General features: G+C 32.3%; 1 protein-coding gene across 1 annotated transcript in view; it reads left to right on the top strand.

Annotated features, from left to right (window-relative positions):
• LOC107439048 (adenylate cyclase type 8) overlaps positions 1 to 26,729 on the top strand; it is a 209,941-nt gene that overhangs the window by 89,552 nt on the left and 93,660 nt on the right. Inside the window, exons 2-4 of the mRNA XM_071181577.1 lie at positions 4,876 to 5,011; positions 9,305 to 9,502; positions 15,995 to 16,184. Of these exons, the coding sequence (XP_071037678.1) occupies positions 4,934 to 5,011; positions 9,305 to 9,502; positions 15,995 to 16,184 (466 nt within the window). The 5' untranslated portion in view covers positions 4,876 to 4,933. The remainder of the gene's footprint in view (positions 1 to 4,875; positions 5,012 to 9,304; positions 9,503 to 15,994; positions 16,185 to 26,729) is intronic.

The following is a 26,729-nucleotide window of genomic DNA, read 5'->3' as shown; positions in this document are numbered from 1 at the left end:
TATATATATTAGTGGCAAAGAACTTGCTTTTAAGCTAAGTTCATAATGTCTAATGTGATTACACTATTAGTTTTAAACAAATTTCAGGTGCACTATTTCAGACTTATTTCTAACCATTTATGTTTATTAAGCCTCCGACTGAACGAAAGGAATTAAATAAAATATATGTTACGAAATTTTGCTTTTTTTATACAAAGTACTCTAAAGAGAACGAAAGCTTTGGTTGTGAATTAATCAATTAATTGTTTTCGCTTAGATCAACACAATGTGTTGGAGTACATTAAATTTGTGCAGATCATGCAACGTTAAATTGACGATGATTAAACATAATTAGACGGAAAATGGATCTGGAAATGTCTTATTAAAATCTAGGAACAATTCAGAAGCTTCGGTTCACGTATGAATCGAATTCGCTTCATTAACAGACTCATTTTAACCGTTTGCGTTTCGGATTCTTATTAAGAACTCATGAAAAAAGCGTGCCTTTAAGAAAAACCTGATATTAGGTTAACGTATAAATTAAATGAATTTTTTTTTCAGTTAGCTATCAATTTTGTTTAAAAATACAACAAGAGGAACAAGATATGTAGCGCAACTTAGATATTTTATATTATTAACATGTTTTGATTGATAGGAATATTCAGTTTTTTCCAATTTAAGTGCTAAGATTAAAAGGCTAGAGTTAGCAGTCTTTATTTTGAAAATAAGACGTTGATCCGGGAAAAAATTAAGCAAAAGCATTTAAAAAGTTGATGAATAGTAGAATGTTCTGAAATTTTAATTCATTAATTCAGTTTGTTTCATATCGGAAGTGAAGATTTTTGAGAGTTCGAAGGTTTTTTTTTTTTTTTTTTAACAAAAAAGACATAAAAAAGTGATGGTAAAACGAAAAAGAAAGAAAACTATGTCAGTACTCGTTGTCTTTCAAAATAATCTTGTGAAACATAAAAACTTTAATGCCCACCCGACAGAATGCATTTCGCTGCCTACATTTAAATATTCTAATTTTTCAACCCTTCTTCCAATCCTGACACCTTAATAAGCTTTAAGCAAAATATTAACTAATTTTTTTTCATCGCCCAGTACTTTGATTATAAATCTAACAAGTTTCAAGAGATGTCCGCAATATTGTTAAAGTTTTCTGTGTATTGAATTTCAGTAATAATTCATAATCCATCCAGCAGCCATTAAATCACGCAAACCACCGTTGGTATAAAATCAGGACCTTTCAGCATAGTAGAAGACATCAGAAGTATTAAAATTTTTTCCATCTCTGTCGTGAGATAAGATAGAAAACTCATACTTAAATGTAGTGACTTTCGATCCATAACTTGAGTTTCGTAGAATATACTATTTATTGATCGAAAAAGCAAGTTTTTTCAGCATCTCTACAAGAAAGAAATCAAAATAATAAATTCGCAACAAAGTTGTTATTTCTATAAAAATAAAAATTATTCTAAATTGATACTTAAACTACTTAAAAATACAAAACTACTTAAAAATATAACCTTATATATTTTTAAATGCAACCTAAAAAATACTTATATTGTTACTTAAGGCAAACCTGACGGAACAAATAAAACAAAGGAAAATTATAGACATATGAAAAGGGGGGGGGGAATAATAATGAAAAAAAGTAATCAACAACTGATTAAAAAGAAAAAAAGGATGAAATTGTTTTTAAAAAAACCGGAAAATAAAAGATATAACCTTTTAATCAGCCCACATGATTATAACCACAAAAAAGAGTGCTTTCTGATATTGTATCAATATAGCTAAAGCAAAATATATTAATACAATACACTCAAAAAAAAAATTTCACTAAAACTACAACAAATAAAATAGAACACAATAAGTAAAAATAACACGTAAAAACAGAAAATAAAATTAAATAAAAAGAAAAAACAGTATAAAACAAACTCTCTGAAGCGAGTAGCGAAATCAGATGTACTTACATGAACGGGAAATTTTTCAAGAATGATTTAAAGATATTTTCGCAACAAGATTGACAGATTACAAAATATGAGAACAAAAGCGCAAATTGAGTGCAACTAGAGGAATTTAAAGCGCCGTTCTTACTGCATTGCTGATGTGATTTGTTATGCCGTGCATTGATTTGTTGCGCATGGTAATATTATACTGGATAATTTAAAAAGTTGACCATTAATAATTTTAGAAAATAAAAAAATATTTAATTAAGAAAAAGTTTAAAATAGAAAAGAGAAACATAAATTGCCTGCTTTGCAAATAATTTTAGCCATGGATTTGCCCGAAATGGATTTGCACATGGAAAAATTATATAAATTATCAAAGAAAAAATTTTTAGTTGATAATTTTAACACGGATTTGCCCGAAATGGATTTGCAGATGGAAAAATTAATAAAGAAATTTTTAGCAAGTAATTTTACCCACGGATTTGCCCGAAATGAATTTACACATGGAAAAATTTTATTAATTAATAAACAGAATTAAAAGAATATGTAGTAATATTTATTTATCCAAAAAAAAAATCGATAAACTCTTTCAAAATTTGATAAAAAAAACAATGGATACCCAACTAAAGTAATAAAATTTTATGTAAAATCTTTGAATTAATCGTATATTTTTGTGAAAATATTTACTAAATATTTTCTTTGTTAATTTTTATAATTTTTCCATGTGCAAATCCATTTTGGGCAAATCCGTGGGTAAAATTACTTGCTAAAAATTTCTTTATTAATTTATACAATTTCTGCATGTACAAATCCATTTCGGGCAAATCAGTGTTAGAATTATTTACTAAATTTTTTTTTCTTTGATAATTTATGTAATTTTTCCATGTCAAAATCAATTCCGGGCAAATCCGTGGCTAAGAAATTACTTGCAAAACAGGCAATTTATGTTTCTCTTTTCTATTTTATATTTTTTCTCAAATAAATATTTATTTATTTTCTAAAATTATTTATGGTCAACTTTTTAAATTATCCAGTATAATATTACCTTGCGCACATCCATTTCGGGCCCTTCCTTGGTAACTAACAAATCAATGCACAGCATAACAAATCACTTCAGCAATGCAGTAAGAACGGCACTTTAAATTTCTCTAGTTACGTACATGACGACGTTGGGAACAATTTTTTAGTTGTATTTATGCAAATACTTGAATTTACCTGATTCGAGGATTTCAAATCTGAAATTAGTTTTATTCAGAAAGCTTACATTTTTTTGAAAATGGTATTTTTGGTTTGTTTGAGTTTACAAGTTATATAAAGAACGTATAGGTTTTTTTATACATACTGCTGCTTTCAAAATAACTTCTTGGACCAAGAAATCTGACCTAAACGTTTTACTTTATATAGTACTAAAATATAGTGTCGTCTTCTTCTTCCCTGTTTAGCAGAGAATTGACTCGGGGGAATATTAAAAAGTATTTTTGTTTTGGAATACGTTATCAAATTGCAGACAAACTGTAACTTGTAGATTGAAACCGATTGCAGATTAAAAATTGGCAACATGAAGACATCTAAGATCCGTTCAACATAAAATAAAACTCTTCTTTAGTGTCCTAATATTTTAATGTCTCTCGCGCATAAGTCATAAAGATTGATGATAAATTGAGAGTTTTGAGCAAGTAAAAAGGGCAGTAAACAAAAAAATTTTCTAGTGGCAGCAAAATTTCTGTTTTAATGTATCATTCTTAGTTTAGTAAATTTGGTGTTTGTTATTTTTCCCATTACTACATACAAATTCTTAAAGGTTGAACATTTTGAAATTTTCGTAATTCTTCAATGTTCCATAATTTACTCATATTTTCGTAAATTTTCATACATTTCTCTTTCGCACGAGTTGCTTCTTGTTTGTTTAATACTTTTTTTTCGAGTTATTTTTGTCATTTACTAATTACATAAATAAAACTACATGCATCCATGCGACATGTGCAACAAAAAAAAAAACTTACATTAAAATATGGAGTAAAAATATCGATGAATAAAATTTAAACAAATTTAATATGGTAATGAAACGCTTCTTAAATTAAATATTTAAGAGTTATTATAAAATAATGATATGCGAAGAAAGGATCACCCTGAATAGCTTTCGATCTAATGATACAATCTTCACGTTCTAGGACTCAGTCTTAATGGCTTAAGGTGGTGATTTCAAATAAGTTACTTAATAAGTGCAAACGATATTTTAAGTAACGAAATCAGACGTAAAAATGAATTTTCCATGAATAAACATACCTTTTTTTTCAGACGAATTCGGATTTTGACCCCCAAAATATAAGGGGCAGTTTCAATCTAGAAAATAGGGTTCCCAAGTTATGTCAGGAGAATACTCCAAAGTTTGGACTCCTTAGTGTTAATTTTACTTTTTGCGCAGTTCGCTATACCTCGAAAACGTTTGAACCGCATTGAAAATCTTTTGCACACGATTATAAAATTCGCTTATCCAAAGAGAATTTCCTGCAAAAAATAAATTTTAATATATATTTATTATTTTTCATTATTGTATTTAATAAAGGTCGAAAGAATTTTGAATTGTAAGGTACACAATCGTTTAGATCATTTTAAAGAATGTAATTTTGCAAGAAAAAATACAGAATTTGAGCAAAGATTGAGTGGTTGAATAGTCTCTGAGAAATCAAATTTTAAATACCTGAAACTTTAGAAGCTTAATTTCTGATTAAATATTCGACAGATTTTGCTCAAATTTTGCATTTTGCCATGTGAAATTGCATTCTTTAAAATATTGCAAAATTTTATACTTCACAATTCAATTTTTTATTTTGCTCAGTGTGCCTACATGAACGTAAGGTCTACTAAAAAGACAATTCTTTATAAATTTAAAATGTGTTATATATTTCAGTGATTGATTTGAATTATTTTCTGTATGCAGAAAATGCAGACCTTGCAGGCGAGTGAGTGACCATCGGTGGACAAATGGAGACCTGAACATGTCCACCTCCAATGCAGACGGCGGACGAGGGGATTCCACAACAGTTGAAGACAAAACATTCAACGAGACACAAAAGGTAACTTTTCTCACTTGTTGTCTAATAATGGTGTCAATAAATTTTTTATTGGCTGAAAAATCACGTGGTAGCATCCAGTTTTCCCCCATTAATTTCCATTCTGATTTGGTTGTCATCACCATAAAATTGATACAAGTCATAAAGTTATTTTTTTCCTATAAATATTTTTGTTTTCCTAGTTTAACGGTTAAAATTACATGTACTCTTGTTATGACGTTTTTTATTTTGTTTGATTTCTAAATTAAGAGTTCAGGAGGATTGTTTTTATTATTACTAGAATAATGTAATTCTTCGTTACATTTCGAGATAAAGTTATTTAAATAGGTGTCTGATCTAATAAACCGTTTTACAACTATTATTTTTTGGTGTAAATGACATTAATATACTATTATGAATGACGGTTAATGAGAATAGTTAAATGATTTAGAACTTAACTTTCAGCTTCATGCACAAAGTGATGAAAGCGAACATTGTATTTAAAATATACATCCGTCTGTTTGGTAAGCAAAAATATTAAATTACAATTGAGAACTCACCAAATTTGTTATAACAATCAATATACTTTTAATTTTAAATGTTATTTCAAAAAATGACTACTTATACTAAACTGCAATGTTTCTTGACAATGGAGAAATATGCTGAGGGAAAACGAAGAAAATAGTTCCTGGCGCGATGTCTGTATTTCGAGGAAAATTACGCATTTCACAATAGAAATATGATAAGTTATCTTAACCCACACATATATAGCGTTAATTTGCTATAATTTTCTTAAAATTTTATATATTTTCAGATTTACGAGCGGCGCATCGCGGAATGGTATCTTTATTTAGTTATATTTCTTCTATATAACGACTGAACTTATTTCTCCTTCTTCCTCCGCCAGCCGTGACTTCATTGTCAAGAAACTTTGCATTCTAGTATAGAAAAATTATTTACCTCCACGTGGGAAGTGGAGGTACAAGTGTTCCTGTTAGTAGACATATTTTTAGTTGAATAATTTCAACTGTTTTATGCACAGGAAATTATTGCGAAGCAATCGTCGGTGTTAGTGAGCGTAAGCGAACAGGGGGCCCTTAGTAATGATAAAATGGTTATTCATGCGACGCCGTTGAAATGTTTTCATTATTACAATCCTAAAGAAATAAATGCATAGCTTAGATAGCTATGATGATTATTCAACTATAAATGCTTAGTTTACATATTCAGATCAACCTCTCTGGCTTGATCAGTTAATTATTTTACTATCATTATCCGTGTGGTATAAATATTGCAGAAATCTAAAATACTAATGGGCTGCCCCCCCTGCTCGCTAGCGCTCGCCAACCCCCGAAAATTGCTACGCAATCTTATATGGTTTGCTTCGCAAACCAAGCTCGCTTCGCTAGCTACTAACTTAGGTACATTGCAAATGCACAAGATTCTAAGAATTCAAAACAATCATTCAAATCCATATAAAAAACTTTTTTTTAAAAAAAAATCTTTTAGTAAATACTAAGTCATTAAAATAAATTTGAATTCAAATAAATGACATGTAATTTGCTAAACTTATTAGAAATGTGCTATAGTATAATTCGTGATATAAATCAAAAATCGTCAAATAAATTCGTAACATATAAATTCGTGAAAAAAGCGCTTTCGACAAAATACTAAAATAGAGATCAATCGACAAAGACTACTCACTTCTGCCTAGTTTAAGAGAATGGGATTGCCGCAGCTGATGCTCTCTGGTTAGTTCAGTTTCCGTTTTTAAAAGTGTTGTATGTTGAGCCACCTCATCTAGATTTGGCATGTGACATTTTTAGCAGCAATCATGGGTCGATTCGCCGTGTAAGAGAAATAGTAACGTAAACAAAACGAAGAAAACGTTGCCATCGGCGGAAAAGAAATACAGCCAAAATTTGGGAGCCACGTAAGAGAATTATATATATTAGATTCTGGGTTGACATCTCTTAATACCAATCTGGCTGGCGTCACCTATAATGAAAAGCAGTACAGCAAGCAGACGATGATATTTTCAGCACTACATGCAGACGATGATTTTGGAGCTTCTCGATATTGATTGTTTGATTATGAGAAGGCGTTTGGAGTTGAGTAAATCCGTTACTGGAAAATGTAAAACTATTGTCGGTAAAAAAGTTGAACTACCCGTTACTTGAGCAAAAAATTATTGAATATCATAAACCAAAGAATTTACACTATTTGTTTCTGATGTCCTAACGTGAAATGATTTGTATGGAATATCATCTTAATGAATTTGAATGGATGCGAAATCTTCATAATGTAAATAAATGTCTTTATTATAAAAAAAAACTATTCTAACACTCGTCGCAGTACGTGCGTCAAAAAAGTAAAATAATGGTAGGTATTTCATTTATATTCCATTACTCAATTAATTCTTTTTAAATTAAAAAAAGAGAACAAATTTTCGTGCAAGTGAATAATAGGTATCCCTAATGGTGCTCTTGTTGAAACAAACACCTTCATTGAAATATAAAAATATAGAAAGGACCGACAGTAAATCAAATCAAATCTATCAAATTTATGGAAGAGAAGATTAATTATATCTTTTATTATTCTGATAAGTGCAATTTATGAGGGTATGGATTGCTTTGGATTGAGCTCTATTATTCCAGAAATCGTTAAACGGCAGGATTGAAAGCTGTCAAATAGGTTATGGAGATGCCAAATAGGTTATAAAGATCATTTCCCAAAGTTTCAGGAATTTGTGCAAAAGCATCATTGACGCCCTCTTATCTATTTTGCTTGAAAAAAAAGGGAATTGTTATAAAGTTCTTTATCATTCATCTTAAAAGAAAATTTTTCATTATCAATTATAAATATTTCAATCTGTGAAGGCTTACAATAGAGAAGAAGACACCCTTAATCCGAGATAGTCATCGTAGAGCAGTGTCGTAGTAGGTCAAGGGTACAACATCCCTGAGAATCTTACCAGAGGGGTCATTTAAATGATATAAATTTGATAATATAAATTAAATATAAATTTGAAATGAACAGTGCATAAAATTTTAAAAATATTATCGAATATTCAAATACTAAGACTTAGTGGTTGGTGAGACTCATCTTGAATATCCTATTTTATTATGACAGATTATATTTTAAGTTACGAAATAAGACACAAAAACGTATTTAATCTGAATAAGAATATCCTTTTTTATAAAAAAAATTTTGACTTCCAAAATGAGAGGAGTGTCTGAAAATGGAGTCCCCATAGTTTAGGGAGTTAGTTTAGGAAGTAGTTAGGAAGTGTGAATTCTTTCATGTTAATCTCGATTTTTTTTTCTTCATATTTTGCCTTTTTAGAGGAAATGTATTTAGAAATTTTCATCTTTTGACAGCTAATCGACCGTTTTCTAACAAATTATGGATTTTTTTCATTTATACCTGCGTTTATTAAAATGGTATAAACAAATATGTGTCTTAAAATTCTACTCACTTAGATTATTAATAAAATGAAGAACAAAAAAATTCTTTTTTGCATGAATGAGCACTGTTTTTATAATGTTCCGATTTAGAGAAATGCTCAAAACGATAAACTAGCGGCATGGGGCTCCAATCTTATCTCGGAATTTTACGCAATTTTGTTAAGAAATAATAGTGGTTTGAAATATCATATGATAACCATGGCTAAAAGTAAGACGGTAAAGAATAAAAACTGGTAGCAAAAAAACGTGGAAGAGAAATAAGCTTTTACTATATTTAATTCAATACTATTCATAACTGATTACCTTATGATTGACTGATGATTAACTGATTATTCATAACTGAGTAAAAAAAGTCGTAAATATATGCTTTGACTGGAAAGAAGTATCTAGGTAGTTATGGATGTATTAATCTTTCCGTAAACAAGCTACAATGAAATAATTTTTCTATCAGTTTTCTTTTCTCTTTTCCTTGTTGATATACATTGACATTCATCCCTGATGCAGGGATACTACAGGTGACTAAAAACGTAAAAAGTGGTCGAAACTCCGTTCACTTTTATTTATTTTGTGATCTCTTTCATTATTAATTCGCAATTACCACTATCAATGACATTTCCGATTATTCATTAAAACAAAAACATTCCTCTTTCAATAGTAAACTAATAAAAGTATGCAGTTAAAGGGTGCTCATTTTAATTTCTTTCAATAAAATTTTGAAATTTAGAGTCAGTATTTTTTGAATTCTTAATCGCTCGTGGCAACCCTGCTAATGCCTATCTTTCTGCTTTCGTCTGCTTTTAAAGTCGCCATAAACACTCCATTTTTTAATGTTTAAGTATTCGTTTTTTAGGAAGATGTTGGGCGTCCTTCCGCTGCCTCATCGTCCACCGTGGCATCCATCCTTCGCCGGAGGATGTCCTGGGGAATGTGTCCACTCTTCAGAAACGCTTTCTGGGATCCCAGCCTGGAGGATGCCTACCAGAAGTACTCGCACAGGCAGAGAAGAAGATCATTGGTCGTCGTCAATCTCATGGATATCATCTTAAAAGTGAGTTATTGCTCTTTTCCTTCAGAATCGCCAACCCGCGTTTTAAATATTTAAGAAAGTGGAAAATCGGCAACTAAGCAAACGTTAATATTTTAATACTTTTGTTACCACCACTACATTTGCATTAATATTTCACTGAAAATGTTATCGTATAAAAGTAAAAATACTGAGATCTTGAGATCTCCCTGTCCGCTGGGCAGAAAAAAAATAACACTGCACGGCGTGGAGGTAGTGGGTTAGATTCCCACAGTAGCCCTGGATGTATTCTTCGTGCTGTTCTTCTCTTTGTTGTTCTATCTGTTTTTCTGCTTGACAAAGGCTTATAATCCTAAATTGATCACATAATCCTGCAAATATACGTAATTTCAATAAAGTAAAAATACTTCTAAATGTTGAAAGAGTATATCTAATAAGAAGAAAATCCTTACGAGCAGTTTCTTATCAAAATTTTTAAAACTCTAATTGAAATAGTATTGCAACACTTTACGCAAACCATACTTTAAGTAAAATTAAGGAAAATAAGCTACTAATATTTGAAAGATAAATACTCAGAGCTGTTAAAGAAAACAGTGTTTGTCGGATTCAGTACAATTATGTATTATACAGAAGCAACCAAACCCAATTTCAGTTATTAAATCTTAGAAAATAAGATGACTGGGTCCCATTTATAAAAAGGGCCAAGTTAAGAAGCTGAATTTTGAAAAGTTTACATGCAACCAAAATAAGAGAAGACCAAACACGAGGTGGATCTTAAGACCATGGATGGCTTCAATGGATGGAGTGTCTTATCGAGCCAGAGGGAAATCCTGATCTGCACTTAGCTGTCATGCTATTGGAAGGAGAATATACGTTAAAAATATATTTATTTTAGTTTCCATCCTACTTTAAAAACAACAATTGGAAATTTTTAGCTGAATATATTGTAAATTATTAACATGTCCTATAGACCGAAAACTTAATGAAAAATGTCTTTTATCACATTTTATTCTCAGTATGATGCTGCATCTTAGTTGTTGTTCTTTGTTGTAAAGTGTTGAACTATTTACTCTGCCTACAACTATAATACATAAGTTCGTATAAGACACCACTTTTTTTCCATCTATCCCGCGGTGGCCCCATCATCACTGATGTTCCCCACTCCATGAAGATTACTATCCAATCTTGTAGAGTTTGCTTTGCAAACCGTGTTCGCTGCTCTCGCAATTAAGTTAAATCTAATTTGAAATTTAGTCTAGCATAAAATTTGAAAACATTAAATCAATAATTCCTCTTTAAAAATTAAAATTTTTTGTTAATGAAATAATATAAGTTACTGAAATAAAAAGGTTTAAATTTAAATCAATGATGTACTGTCGTAGAACTTGCAGAAACAAAACAATAATAATGCTTTTAAGAAGCAATTACTATTAAAAATTCAAAGCTTTGTAAGAAGCACAGTTATAAACTTCAGAATTTTGAGCTATCACTGTATAGGTGTCAAATGACCTAACTGTTAGGAAGTTAAATTTAAATTTCATGCAATAGCAGCTTACTTTCAGAAAGTAAACATTAACTATACTTTTAAAAAACAAAAGAGCATGACTAATACTTATTTTTCAATTAATAAAATTATTATAAGACCTGCATAAGTATAATTAAATCATAGCATCGAATAATTTATTTGTTGATATGAACTCTTCGCTTTTAACCTTTAAATTTTTTTCACCTTATACATATAAAAAAATCAGTGGAACATATTAAAAATACTATGGAAAAAAGAGGGGGGGCGAAACTTTATGGAACATAGCAGAAGCTTATTAATTTATATGTATTATTGTTAGTAATTTGCATTTAGTAAGTTTACATGATAAAATGAGTTTTAAAAGTTTGAGTTTTGGCTCACACGTTGCATCCCCCTATTCTGGCATTTTCAGTAGCGGTAAACATTTTGTTTTAATATGCCGGTTGTGCCATCATGAAATAAATTGAATGACTCTAAGTTCAAATCTTCCTGCAATGTAAGGAAAATACAGGGTGTTTTTTAATAGACATTTTCAAAGTCCTGAAAGGTTAATTGTGAAAAATACAAAGCATTTTTAAACTCTGAACTCATTAGTGAGTTCATGGACTGCATAGAATGAATTAAAATTATTAGAATCCAATTTGCTTGTCTAATGGAGCTCGGAAGAGATCACATTTTTTTAGGCGATATTTTTTTGTTTGTTTAAACATACCTTTTCAGACTTGTAAGGTCAATTAAGGCTTATAAACTCTTTTCAACTAGAAGAATAGATAGCAAAATACAGAGACGGACAGTACAAAGATACATTCGGGGTAGCAAGTAGATTAGAACCCACTACCTCCACCCTTTGCACACGTGTTTGGCGGACGATACCGCTCGGTCAGGGGGGCCTCTCTTGGAGAGTTTCATAATTTTAGCATTATATTAAGAGTATATTTATTAAAAAGAAGTTGTTAACAGTTTCGATATTTTTTTTAACTTTCTTTTTAGAAAAAACTCTCATAAGCATTTACTGATAATCAAAAGGTGAAAAAAAGTGTCGAATCAGAGACAAATAAAAGTTCCGTTTTAAAATATCGTAAAGATTTGTAAAAATATCGATACTTTTTTACTTATTAAAACTTCACAATTATTCTTGTTTCTGTCTGCGTAGGATTATTTAAACAGTTAAATATCACTAATTTTTCCAAAATAAATAAGATTTACAAAGCAAAATAAAGAAAACTAGTTGTTAAAAAATTTTATTTCTTTATCCCTGTTCCTGTCATAACCATTATTGACAATTTTCGTTAAAAAAAATTTTTGCTTAATTTTATAGATTTGAGGAACACATCAAATAAGAAAATATTTGCTTTTGCTATATAAGTGGGCTTTATATAAACTATAGTAGTATATTGGACGTGGATTTTATTCTTTACTGACAGTATTTACAGACTTAATAAAAAACATACTAACTTTCAGCCTGATAGAACATTTCTTTTTTGTTAGAACTCTCAGAAAAGAAAGACTCTCTTTAGAGTAGCATCTTAAGCTAAAAGAATAAACACAAGAAAGAACTTAATAAAAGATCTCTTCTGACAAGCAAAGATTCAATTCTTTCCTTTATAGAAAGAGTGGATTTTGCTTGCGAAAGACAATATGTTTGTTTTCCCTCCTTAAAATGTTTTTGGAAAAAATATTTTTTTTACCCCGAGAACGAACAATTCAATTTTCTACTTATTTGGAATTCCTTAGAAATAAACTTAATTAAACATGCATTCGAAGAAGTTCAATTACAGTGAAATTCTCAGGTATGTCGGTTATGGTTGTTATGCAAATAAACTAAAATTCTCCTTTTAAGCCTTTCGGTCCTAATTTAATTTAATTTATTTTTACATTACTTTCACAACAAAGTGATATCACCTAGAAGTAAATCAAGTATTAAGAATTCTCATCCTAAATGCTGATTAAAAGTGTTTAAAATAACTTATGCGGCAATTCTGTTACTTTCGCTTCTACAATGCACTCTTATAACAGCATTTTTTACTTTTTGCAATTTTCATTTTTAAATTTAAAGATATTAATAAGAACCTGTTTCAAATCTTTCAGAAATTGTATTTTTTTTGTTCTACTATATTATTTGCACAGTACTATATAACTGGTGGTAAAGTTTGAATGCTTAATTACATTTTGAACAACAATATTTCAAAATTTTTCTGAATTTCTTATGCAAAACTAAGTTTAAGGCCATAAATTATTTGTTACTTATTAACTTAATCATCCATTATATGTTTACAATCAAGATTAATCCATTATATGGTTTCTACCTTTAAGAAAATGTGTTTATTATCTCTCTAGACTAAAAATCCGTAAACGCAGCTACTGTCTTGAATGTTCTACCTTACCTTACTTTTTCCTGACTTAGAAATCCATGACTTAGAAATTCGATATTACGAATGTGTGCGTGAAAAAATGAAGAAAAAATGATTAAATGTTAAACCTGTAAACCTGTAACAAAAATATTATTAGGGCCATTCTGAAGACCACAGTAATTCAACTACCAAAGTTGAAATTTGACGTGTGGAAAGGGCCAATTTTTATTTATGAATTTGAGACAAGTTTTCAAAATTAAAATTTGTTCGAAAGTTATGGCAATTTATACTAACTAAACTCATGTTTGTGAAAATTGCAACACCATGAAGGACTTACGCGAGTGAGCTGAAATTTTCAGGAAATGCAAAGTAGAGCATGATATGTAAATGATTAGAATTTCAGACCAGTAGCGCATGCGTATGCTGAGCAGCGCCCTCTGAGCTGCGGATGGATCCGAATAAATAGACGGCTGTAGCTAAGCGAGTATGGTTATCGGTGGTTATCTGCAAGTGGTAAACGTTAGCTTAGTCATTACTTATGCCTATTCGACGAAAGAGAGCAAGATTTCAACAACTTACGGAGTTTAAACAGGGGAGAATCATCGGCCTACGTGAAGTTGGATTATCTTATCGTGCAGAGTCGCTCGTGTGCAGCGTAACAGCAGCACAGTAATGCGTGTTTGAAAGCAGTGAATGGACGAGTGTCGGACAACTCGGAAATCCGGGAGTGGACCCCGAACTGTCATGTCAGCTCGCGATGATAGACACCTATTCGGCGTTGCCCTAACGGCTCCCCCTGGACAACTGGCAGCACAGTGGTCAATAGCTACAGGTGTTTCATTGTGTGCTTCATCAATTCGTAGATGTCTGCTTTAGAGTGGACTGCGCGCAAGGACTCCTTTATACAGGATGCCCTTCACGCTAAACCTTCGCCGCCTGCGGCTGCAATGGGCCAACCAGCATAGGGACTGGCGTGCTGATTGGCAGCATGTCGTGTTTTCTGACAGATCTCACTTCAATTTGTGTTACCATGATGACCGCATTCGTGTCAGACGGTATGCCGGTGAACGCCATCTTCCGGAGTGCGTTATTGAACGCCACAGTGGACGAACTCCCGGCGTTATGGTCTGGGGTGCCATACCATATCATGGTCGATCTCAATTGCTACGAATTGTGGGTAAACTGAACAGCAACCGGTAGATCAGTGAAGTTCTACAGCCCCAAGCTTTTCCCTTCCTTCAAGTTTTGCCAGGTGCTGTAATTCAGCAGGACAATGCCCGCCCTCATATTGCTAGGACTGTTCAATCCTTCCTTGCATCGCGACAGGTACAACTTCTTCCTTGGCCGGCGTATTCCCCGGATATGTCGCCGATTGAACATGTGTGGGATTTCGTTGGTCAGCGTCTCGCTCGTAATCCTCGTCCTGCTGCTTCTACAGACGAATTTTGGGTACGCATACAAACAGTATGAAATTCTCTTCCTCAGACAGACATTCAAAGTTTGCTTGACTCCATGCCACGTCGTGTAGCAGCACTTATTGCGGATCATGGTGGCTACACAAAATACTGATTTCGATCTCTGTTTATTGTTTGTTTGCTTTGAAAGTTTAATAATTTATTTGTACCACTACCACTCAACTGTGTATTAAATTTTATTCAATTTTGACGATTCCTTCATGGTGCTGCAATTTTCTCAAACAGGAGTTTATATTACAGGCTGCAGTAAAAAATCTCTTCGGACGAATATTTTTAATGTAACTTTATTAAAAATAAGTAAATGAAGAAAACGAAACGAATAATAAGAGTAGATTATAAATTTTTCAAAGTATCTGCAATGCAACATTCAGCAATGAACCGCAGGACTTATAATCTACCGATCGCTTTAAGGAGTTCAAACTTACGTGTGGTATAGAGAAGGTTGTCGACGCATATTAAACAAACGTTCACATTGTCGTTTTTCTTGCTTAAACAATTCTGAAATAGCATAGCATCAGCTTCAGATTCTAAAAAAGTCAAAGAAAAATTAGAACAGAACTCAAATCTCAGTATTAACTGATTCGTCCGATTTTCGGGACACAGAATGGGGGAATGAGTGTCATTGGAAGGAATGGGGTTGTCAAGACCAAATAGTTAAGTTATGAGTGGGAAACCAGTCAGTTGAACATATGATGAAATCGATGGGAAATTCAACATAACTGAGATTAAACTAGATTAGAATATAATAATATTTACTGGGGGTCAGAATACGCTGTTGTAATAAAATGGAAAAAAATAGAGAAAATATATGCCACTATTTACATATTTACACGAGATTGAAAAGAAAACTGTTAACGACAGAGAAAAGGTTATATAAGCGATATAGTCCGGCAACTACTCTGTCTGTGACTCTGTTATAGTAAGGAACCAGGTGTCCTGGAAATACCACTAGTTTTCAAATAAAAATATGTTGAACTAAGTAATACATTGTTAAGTATTTAATAATTAAAGTAATGGGCAAAAAGAAATGAGCACTCGAATTAAATGAACACTCGAATTTTCTATTCTATGATGCAACAAATTTATCCGAGTTTCTTTGCCGGCCACTGTACTGTATTTTCGTGATTCACCTCCTGGAACTCTCTTGAACGTACATTTCTTGCAGGTGTCTCTCGTGAGTTTCGCCTACCTGAGGGATGGACTGCATGGATTGATGAGTGTCAACCTGTGGGCTCAGGTTCTTCCATACCTAGTCATGAATTTCCTGTTGTGTTTCTGTGCCTGCAGTCGGTGCTTCTCTCACAACTATCTGCACTGGGGTGCCCTCATCACCTGCCTACTTCTCAACCTACAAGGTGAGTACTATACCGGTAATACAGGGTGTTCCGTAATAACCACCCAGAATATTTTTTTAAAAATGAAGTCACCACTAAAAGTCACAAAATAATAAATATGTAAAAAAGGGAAGAAATAAAATCCTTTCTTAGCAATTGGGAAATTATTTTTGAAGTCTTAAAGATCAAACTAGGGGTAAAAATAATTAAAAATCTGATTATTTGATCAGTGGGACAGTGACGTACTCGCCTTCCGTTCTTAATTTTTCTTTCTTAAATAAACTCTTTTTAGACCATTATAATGTTTCCCATGTTATTATTAGCCTCGATAGTGATTGGTCAGATTTCAGAAGCATTTTTTTTTCTCTCTCTCATATATAATTACCGTAAAATGGAGTTGGTTGACTTTTTAAAAGTGTTTTTTTTAAACGTTATCTCGTTTTTTTGTTTTGTATTTATTTTTCTTTATTTGTATTGACCCACTACAAGGCTTGGTTGAGTTTCTCCGATAACGGCATTGGACGGGGTTTGATTTCTCTGTGGTTGTCTGATTGGATTACATTTCCCCAATCTTGTCTTAGTGGTTCGGAATATACATAGTGTCTCAAGCAGTTTCAGAGCCGATGAAGTCCAGATATTGTGGGATGTTCACCATCTGAGCCTTGATCTAAATTGTGATATAGCATTGTCGTTTTCGGATCGACTTCATGGGTTAATCGACACTCTTGAAAAAAAATTTTAAACTGTGATTTTTTTTAAATATTATTCCAAAACTATTCCGTGATTTCGCTCAAATTTCGTATCTTGTCATAAAAAATAACATAAAATTTTGTATAGCTAACAATTTTAAAATGTTTGCCTTTTACTATGAAAATAATAAAAATGAAAATAAATGATAGATAGAAATAAATAAACTGGAAAATCATGGACAAACTCAACGCTCATGAAAACGATTGCACGACAAGTGACTTTTAACTTATTGCTAGACATTGATCTTAAAGCTGACAACATCAAATATAGCCCCATTACAGCATTCTTCCTGATGTGATACAGACTTTTCTCTAAACTATCACTCCATTATTTTAATCTCAAATAACACTCGCCGTTTGAAATACGACAGTTCATCGGCACCACGGTATGCGAGCAACCCAAAAGGATCGCGGCCATGAGGAAGATTAATTGGTAAATGTTTTAGCAGCCCAGAAACGAGTGGAATTACCAGGACGCTTGGGTCATCACTCTGTAACTGACGAGGTAGTTGGCCGGACTAACCATCGCTTATAAACCTTTTCTCCGTCGTTGATAATTTTTTTTTAAAATCTTGTGTAAATAGTCCATGTATATTCTCTATTATATTGTAACGTAAACAGTGTGCGACAACTGAGCTAAAAGCATCAATTCCTCGAGAGGTAATGCTAAAATGATGTTGCTTGAGAGACACACACGAGAAGTGATGTTCTTTTTTTTGTGTAGTTGAAAAGAGAGTTTTTTTCTAAGAAGAGATATTTCTTTGGGTAATATTTTGTGATTGTTCGTGTGAATGTTTAAATAAATTGTTTGGTACAACTCACGTCTTATTTCTGGTTGTTGTGACACAACAATATTCTATTTTATTACATTGTAATATATAATAGAATAATTGTAATATTTATAGTATTCTTACCCATGTAAATATTATTATATTCTAATCTAGTTTAATCTCAACCATGCTTAATATCCTATTGATTTCATCGTACAGTGATCCGACTGGTTTCCCACTCATAACTTTACTATTTGGTGCTTGACATCCCCCTAATTCTGCTCCCACCACTTCTTGCATTCCCCCATAATATGTCTCAAAGATCAGACGAATCAGCTGATGCCCCATCGAGGCAGCGCACTCAATTTGAGCCTTGTTCTAATGTTCTAAATAATAAAATCAAACAATAAATAATTATAATTAATTACATTTCAAATTGCTTAAGATTTACAAGTTCAATCATTGTGTGGAAAATATTCTTGATTTCTTTTAAATAGTTCCTGAGGTTAAATGAAATACCAAAAACTTAAAAATAGACTTTTAACCAAGCTTTCCAAGCTACCCAAGCTTAATAGACCAAGCTTTCGACCGTTCTTTTTGCTAAATTATATTGTTTCGTTTTCACCCATATTTTGATAGTTATGAATTCAAATCTATTGCAAAAAACATGAGTGTAATGAGAGCAAGAGCATATATCTGCATGATTTCTTGACTTAGTTGATAATTATTATTCATTAATTAGCGTATTTAAATTTAACTATTTAATTACAGTAGCGTTAAGAGTAGCGGTCATTGAAGTGAAAATTGAATCATTAGAACAAATGGTATTCAGGATGCCTTTCCTCCCTTTTCCTGTACCTATAATTTATTATACGTGCAAATGAATGTTTTAATGAATAGGAAAAACTCGGACTTACTTTTAAGTCTTTAAGTACTATATTTAACAATTTTAAATTTACCAATATTGTATCAAAGTATCTATAACAAAATATAGGTATTCAAGAATGTTTTAATGAATACGAGAAAATAACCATGCGTTTTAAAAGCATTTAAATCCTTCATCGTTTACCGTTAAAGCTGGAACTTGTTAATATTCTCTGTGTTTAAAGTAAAAGAAACTACCCTGAAGAATTCCCTTTTAGTCTTTTTTTTCCTCCAAGAGTAAAACTAACATACTAATGTTTTTATAACCCTGGGCAAATATTTTCCGCGAATCAAATAATTAAATTAAAGTACGCTGCATTAAAATCTCTTCTTCTTTTTTAATGTAGCACAGAAAAAAACGTTTCAAACACCGTCTCATTGAAAAATAAACTAAACCCCCCGCATTAAAATTGCAGGTAAATAATCCGTTTTAAAGTGCTGTTTTTAGTTTTCGCAGCTGATATCAGCCGTGTTTACCATTTTCTTCAAAATAAAGTGGAAGATATAAGTCTCCCATTTAAAAACAATCTTCTAAGCTCCCCCTCCCTGCACTTTTAGAGAATGTTTTCTTTAGGTAAACAGAGTCCAGTTAATTTTCTCTGGGATCTTTTTTTAAAGGATTGTTTTTTAAAGATATGTTGTAGAAAAACCAAATTAAAAGACTTTAATGTTTTCTATGACATTAGATAAATGCTGATAATTGAGAAAAAATTTGTTTCAAACTGATCTTGGCTGTATTTCGATGTATTTCGATGTATTTGTATTAATTAATTGTTAAAATTTCAAACATTAACGTTTTGTACGTAAATATTCTTCATTTACGTTTTTATAAAAAAAAATAAAAAAAAATAGTAGTCATAACATAATTTAATTATTCAAATTTATCTCCATTAAAAAATTTTGAATGAATTTTAGGGTAAATGTGATTAATCCGGCGCATAGTCAACGATGATCGTTTATAATCATGACAAAATTTAGTAATTGTGATATATTATTGCATATTTACCAAATATACAACTTAAGACGCTCTACGATCTGGGACTTCGTGGTAATTTACCCATCATCTTGAAGAACTCTGGAACTTTGGTGGTAAAACTGGGTTTTCAGGCCTCTTCATTCAGGCCGAAGGTGTTCCTCAAGGCAGTGTTTTAAGTGTCATACTTTTTATTATTCGAGTTTCGCTTATTTTGAACATACTACCACCTCATGTATTTGGATCACTTTATGTTGAGGATGCTTCATATTCTGGCTCTGATATGCGTGTCATTGATGCCCAGATGCCCTTCAAAAAGATTTCAAAATGATATGAGCAAAATGGTCACACACAGTCACCCACGAGAAGCTCTTGCATACGTTTTTGTCGATTACGTAGATTACACAATGATCCTGTTGTTTCTATTCGTAGCGTTAATACACCTATTGTGTCGGATACAGAATATATAGGCATAATTTTTGACAACAAGCTCACTTTTCTGGCCCATATACTTTATCTTAGAAAATGTTGTGAAAAAACTTTAAATGTGTTACATGTTTTCTCAAATACTTTCTGGGGTGCGGATCGCAACGCCCTACTCAGAAATCTACAAAGCGTTGATAGTATCATACATAGATTATGCTTGCGCAGTCTATGGCCGTTCAATCGCTTCAAATGTAAAGCGGTTAGATAGAGTTGTATATTGCTATGCAAATTTGTAGCAGCACATTTCGAACGACCCCAGGAGAAAGTTTATATGGTGTATGTAATCTGTCACCTCTCTATTTTCGGTGGTATACAGCTCTGTCTCACATTTTACTTTCGTGTTATGTCATCTAACTCACATCCTCTTCGGCATGAGGTTATTCCATTAAGCTTACGACGATTATAGGATGCGCCACCCTCATACATACCCCCTTTTAATGCTCGTATGCGTTCAATCACTCAGACATTTAATTTTTACGTATCACCATCTCAATCAGCTGATCACTTACCTAACAAACCTTGGGTAATTTTTTCGTATCACATTTATTCTCCATTTGCTTCATACAGAAAATCCAGTATAGCTCTTATCGTGTATATTCAGCTATTCATCTCTCATCGTTATAAGTATTCTCAGTATGTTTCCATCTTTACGGATGGGTCAAAATCTCCAGTGCATGCTGGATGTGGAATCATTATAGCTGATCTGAATGTAGTCATATCATACTTGCCATATGTTCTGTTTTTACTGCTGAAGCTGTAGCTATTCTCATAACTCTACGACTTATCTCATTTGCAACAACAGCGCGAAAGTATTGCATTTACTCTGAGAGCCTAAATGCTTTCCTTGAGATGAGTCGTGTTAACAACGAAGCTCATCCTATTTTATGTATTATTAAATATCTATTGGTTAGCCTTCACAAAAAATGGTTTTAACATTGTTGGATCCCCAGCCATGTTGGTATTTCAGGTAACGACATGACTGATTCTGCTGCCTGATCTGCTGCGACTCTACTAACACTATCAGTACCCTTTTCTGACATGAAGAATTATATACAACATTTTAATATGTCTTTGTCGCAGCAACACTGGGATTTAAAAAGTGAGAACAAACTGCATACTATTAAATCCACGTTAGAGCCTTGGCCTGTGTTGCAATTGCGCGGAGCAGATGTCAAGCTCACTCGCCTACGTATAGGACATACTCGGCTGACTTATCTTCATTTGCTGTTGGGAGAACCGCCTCCATGATGCGATACTTGTAAAGATTTACTTTCAATTCATCATATTTTTTTTGCTTGCCCATGTTTTATCCAACAACGCCTTACATTTTTTTGGAATTACGATTTTATGTATAAAGGTCTTGTTAGATAAAAATCACCATCCTAACATCTTTGCTCGGTATTGGAATTTTAAGTTGTATATAATTGTTTCATACTTCTTATCATTTTAGCAAATTTACCCAGAAGTTTTATCCATTTTAAATAATTTATGTAACTTTNAAGACTTTAATGTTTTCTATGACATTAGATAAATGCTGATAATTGAGAAAAAATATGTTTCAAACTCATCTTGGCTTTCGATGTATTTGTATTAATAAATTGTTAACATTTCAAACATTAAAGTTTTTTAAGTAAATGCTCTTCATTTACGTTTTTATAAAAATAAAAACAATAAATAGTAATCATAAGATAATTTAATTATTCAAATTTATCTCCATTAAAAAATTTTGAATGTATTTTAGGGTAAATGTGATTAATCCGGCGCATAGTCAACGATGATTGTTTATAATCATGATAAAATTTAGTAATTGTGATATATTATGGCATATTTAACAAATATACAGCTTAAGACGCTCTACGATCTGCGATTTTGTGGTAATTTACCCATCATCTTGAAGAAATTTGGTGGTAAAACTAGGTTTTCAGGCCTCTTCATTGAGGCTGAAGGCATTCCTCGAAGCAGTGTTTTAAGTGTTATACTTTTTATTATTCGGATTTCGTTTATTTTGAACATACTACCACCTCATGTATTTGGATCACTTTATGTTGAGGATGTTTCATATTCTGACTCTCATATGCGTGTCATTGAGCGTCAACTCCAGCTGCCCTTCAATAAGATTTCAAAATGATATGAGCAAAATGGTCACACACATTCACCCACGAGAAACTCTTGCATACGTTTTTGTCGATTACGCAGATTACACAATGATCCTGTTGTTCCTATTCGTAGCGTTAATACACCTATTGAGTCGGATACCGAATATATAGGCATAATTTTTGACAACAAGTTCACTTTTCTGTCCCATATACTTTATCTTAGAAAATGTTGTGAAAGAACTTTAAATGTGTTTTCTCAAATACTTTCTGGGGTGCGGATCGCAGCGCCCTACTCAGAGTCTGCAAATCGTTGATAGCACAGATTATCCTTGCGTAGTCTATGGGCCTGCAATCGTTTCAAATTTGAAGCGGTTTAATAGAGTGAAACATATTGCTATGCAAATTTGTAGCAGCACATTTCGAACGTCCCCAGGCGAAAGTTTATATGGTGTATGTAATCTGTCACCTTTCTATTTTCGGTGGTATGCAGCTCTGTCTCACATTTTACTTTCGTGTTATGTCATCTAACTCACATCCTCTTCGGCATGAGGTTATTCCATTAAGCTTACGACGATTATAGGATGCACCACCCTCATACATACCCCTTTTAATGCTCGTATGCGTTCAACCACTCAGACATTTAATTTTTACGAATCACCATCTCAATCAGCTGATCACTTACTTAACAAACCTTGGGTTATTTTTTCGTATCACATTTATTCTCCGTTTGCTTCATACAGAAAATCAAGTATAGCTCCTATCGTGTATATTCAGCTATTCATCCCTCATCCTTATAAGTATTCTCAGTATGTTTCCATCTTTACGGATGGATCAAAATCTCCAGTGCATGCTGGATGTGGAATCATTATAGCTGATCTGAACGTACAGTCATATCATACTTGCCATATGTTCTGTTTTTACTGCTGAAGCTGTAGCTATTCTTATAGCTCTACGACTTATCTCATTTGCAACAACAGCGCGAGAGTATTGCATTTACTCTGAGAGCCTAAATGTTTTACGTCAGCTGAGTCGTGTTAACAAAGAAGCTCATCCTATTTTATGTATTATTAAGTATCTATTAGTTAGCCTTCACAAAAATGGTTTTAACATTGTTGGATCCCCAGCCATGTTGGTATTTCAGGTAACGACATGACTGATTCTGCTGCCTGATCTGCTGCGACTCTACTAACACTATCAGTACCCTTTTCTGACATGAAGAATTACGTACGACATTTTAATATGTCTTTGTGGCAGCAACACTGGGCTTTAAAAAGTGAGAACAAACTGCATACTATTAAATCCACGTTAGAACCTTGGCCTGTGTCGTAATTGCGCGGAGCAGATGTCAAGCTCACCCGCCTACGTATAGGACATACTCGGCTGATTCATCTTCATTTGCTGTTGGGAGAACCGCCTCCATGATGCGATACTTAGATTTACTTTCAATTCATCATATTTTATTTGCTTGCCCACGTTTTAATTAATAACGCCTTACATTTTTTGGAAGCACGATTTTATGTATAAAGGACTTGTTAGATAAAAATCACCATCCTAACATCTTTGCATTTTTACTCGGTATTGGAATTTTAAGTTGTATATAATTATTTCATACTTCTTATCATTTTAGCAAATTTACCCAGAAGTTTTATCCATTTTAAATAATTTATGTAACTTTACAACATTGTTTTAAAATTTTTACCATCTTATCTGATTTTATACATGTGTTTTACTTTACCTTTTAATCTGCTTTTAAAACCGTGTGTTAGGCGCAGCATGTCCTTTTTTTGTCATTGTGCCACTAAACCCTTCATTCAATTCAATTCAACAAATATACCGTTTAGTTCATAAATTCCTCAACTCGTAATGGAAAATGCAATGAATAGAATTTTTTTTTAGAATAACGAGGTTTTAACTCACTTCCACAAAGGAATATAACATAATTGTAATAAATGTTCATAAACTAGCATTGTTTTATTATTATTATTGTTTTGATCATCACTTCAAAACTGCCATCCCATACAAAAGTTTTTCCCGCCATTATTTGAATGAATTTAGTTACGAATCTTAAACTTAAAATAAATTTAGAAAATTATCGTTTAAAAATGCAGCTTAACCGCCATTTTGAATCACGCGCGTCACCTTAAATAGTGTCTTTTAATATTGTTAATAAAACTATCCGACTGCAAATACGAGGGAGATTTAGCACTTTTACGTTAGTCTCCGTACGCTCCAGTACATAAGATTTAAGTCAACTGTGCATGCCAGCGTTCATTTTAGATGATCCATATCTTTACGTTATGTTGGCGTGATTAACTCTAGAAAGACAAAGCTACAAGCACGCGGTTTATTGCTGTTAAATGTTGTTTTCTGTTTAAGCCTACCTCCGAACTAAAAACATGGATATGGAATGCGAATTTGAAGAAATGTATGGATGGAATTTAGAAATGAATCGTGTGATATTACAACAATTGGTGGAACGAAGAGATCGTCTACAGCCATTGTAAATGTTTGTTTTGATTTTGTAGTCTAAGTTAAAGCAATATTCCACTAGTTAGCGTTTTAACTTACCGATTTCTGAGAAGTCTCTTAATTTTACTTACGTAGGTTTGATATTTTTTCACGGGTACTTTCGCATTTCACCAGAATTGATGCATGAACACTAAGAGTGAGCATGGGCAATTACTTAAAATCTTACGTACGTTGAATTAGTAAATTGTTCTTGTTGAATTAGTCTTGTTCTAATCCATTTTGAGTTAGTGTAACCAGGCTGGCTAGACAGCACCGGAGAGGGCAAACAAACAGCATTTCCGAAACAAAAATCAGCAAATGTTTCGATTTAAGTATGTTACAATGAATGACTGAAATGGGTTGACTTCCATCCGTGAATCTTGACAATCACATACTCGCTTCAGTAAATGTCCGAAATATGCCAGGTTTGCCCTTCATCAATGTTTTTTAAGGTCAAGTGCCACTGCCCGGTATGCATTTAATCGGTACTCCAAACGCTGATGTTACTCCTAATCTATCCTCAGAAGATATTAAAATACCGAATAAATATAATACTACCAATGAATAGATAAATATCAGATCGGATGTAACAAATATTTCGAACATTCACCACAGAGACTATGTGATTGTTGACATTCACCGATGAAAGTCGACATTCCCTTGTTTTCGGTCATTCACGGTAACATATAAAGACAAAAATTAAAACTAATCTGTAAAAGGAATGTTTGATTTTTGTATTTTTTAGAAGAACAAAAAAAGTCGCGGCAAAACTTTATAGAATTTATTTCATTTCTCTTGAATTTAAAATGACTAATACTTATTTGTAATAAAAATTAATTCAATTTATATTTAATATTTCAATATAATATGACTTTTAAAAAAATGAATTTGTCAAATATGAAGCTGTGAAAAGTGTGTTAGGGATAAATTAATTAAAGAAGAAATCTAAAACGTTATCAAAGTCTTACTAATCTCAATTGAAGTTGAAATAAAACGATTAAAACAGTTTCATTGACAAAATTAAAATGAAATACGTTTTTTTTTTCTTCAAATCTCTGACAAAAGGAAGGTTTTGATGTTTTTAATCAAGTCTTTCTCGTTCATTATTCGCCACGTATAGGTAATATTTTTATTTGGTTTTACTTTGTTTGAACTATTTTTAGAGACCTCTTATATACGTTTAGTCTGTAAATTTCTTTTTTTTTAATGATTTTTAAAATAAATATTAATAGATGTTATTCAGAAACAAACTGTGTGAAATATGGAACTTTGCAGAACTTAATAATCTTTTTATATTAAAATATTTCATAAAACATTACCAGAAAAAGTTATTGTAATCGGAAGGATCTAAAAAAGGGTTTGTGAAAAGCCACCTTTTCAAAAGTAAAATGTGAAAAAAAGACACCCATTTTATTCGGCGTTTTAATATTCTCGAACATATATACAGACGTAAAGTGTGTTTGGAAAACCGTCCATGCAAAACGGAGGATTTTCATCCAAGAAAAGGTATTTTTTTCATCCCATGGGAAACTGAAATACCACTTGAAAGGCACGCTTGAAATATGGGTAAAAATATATATACTACAAAAATATACCTCAACTTTATAATAGATTCTACAAAATATACAATTTTCGCAAAAAAACACCAAAGTAGGGACTTAAAAATAGTTCACCCTGATGTTTTAGAGAAGAAAAATAAAAACCTGAATTGATTCGATAAAGTTTAATATAGTGCGGGTCAACTTGTGTGTAGGTTACCGAGAATGACCGAAAGCAAGAGAATATCGACATTTAAGCGGTGAATGTCAGTAATTACATAGTCGCTTTAGTGAATGTCCAAAATATTTGTTACATCTGATTTGACATTTATTTATTGGTTGTTATTATTATATTTATTCTATGCTTTAATATCTGCTGAGGATAGATTAGGAGTAACATCAGCGTTTGGAGTGCCGATTAAATGCATACTGGACAGTGGCACTTGACCTTAAAAAAAACATTGATGTAGGGCATACCGGGCAGAGGCATTCAACAGGACCTATATACCATAGCGACTATGT

The sequence above is a fragment of the Parasteatoda tepidariorum genome, chromosome 6, assembly GCF_043381705.1.
Source record: "Parasteatoda tepidariorum isolate YZ-2023 chromosome 6, CAS_Ptep_4.0, whole genome shotgun sequence".
NCBI lineage: Eukaryota > Metazoa > Arthropoda > Arachnida > Araneae > Theridiidae > Parasteatoda > Parasteatoda tepidariorum.
The sequence above is the reverse complement of the archived record's forward strand: the minus strand, read 5'-3'. Positions and strand labels throughout refer to the sequence as shown.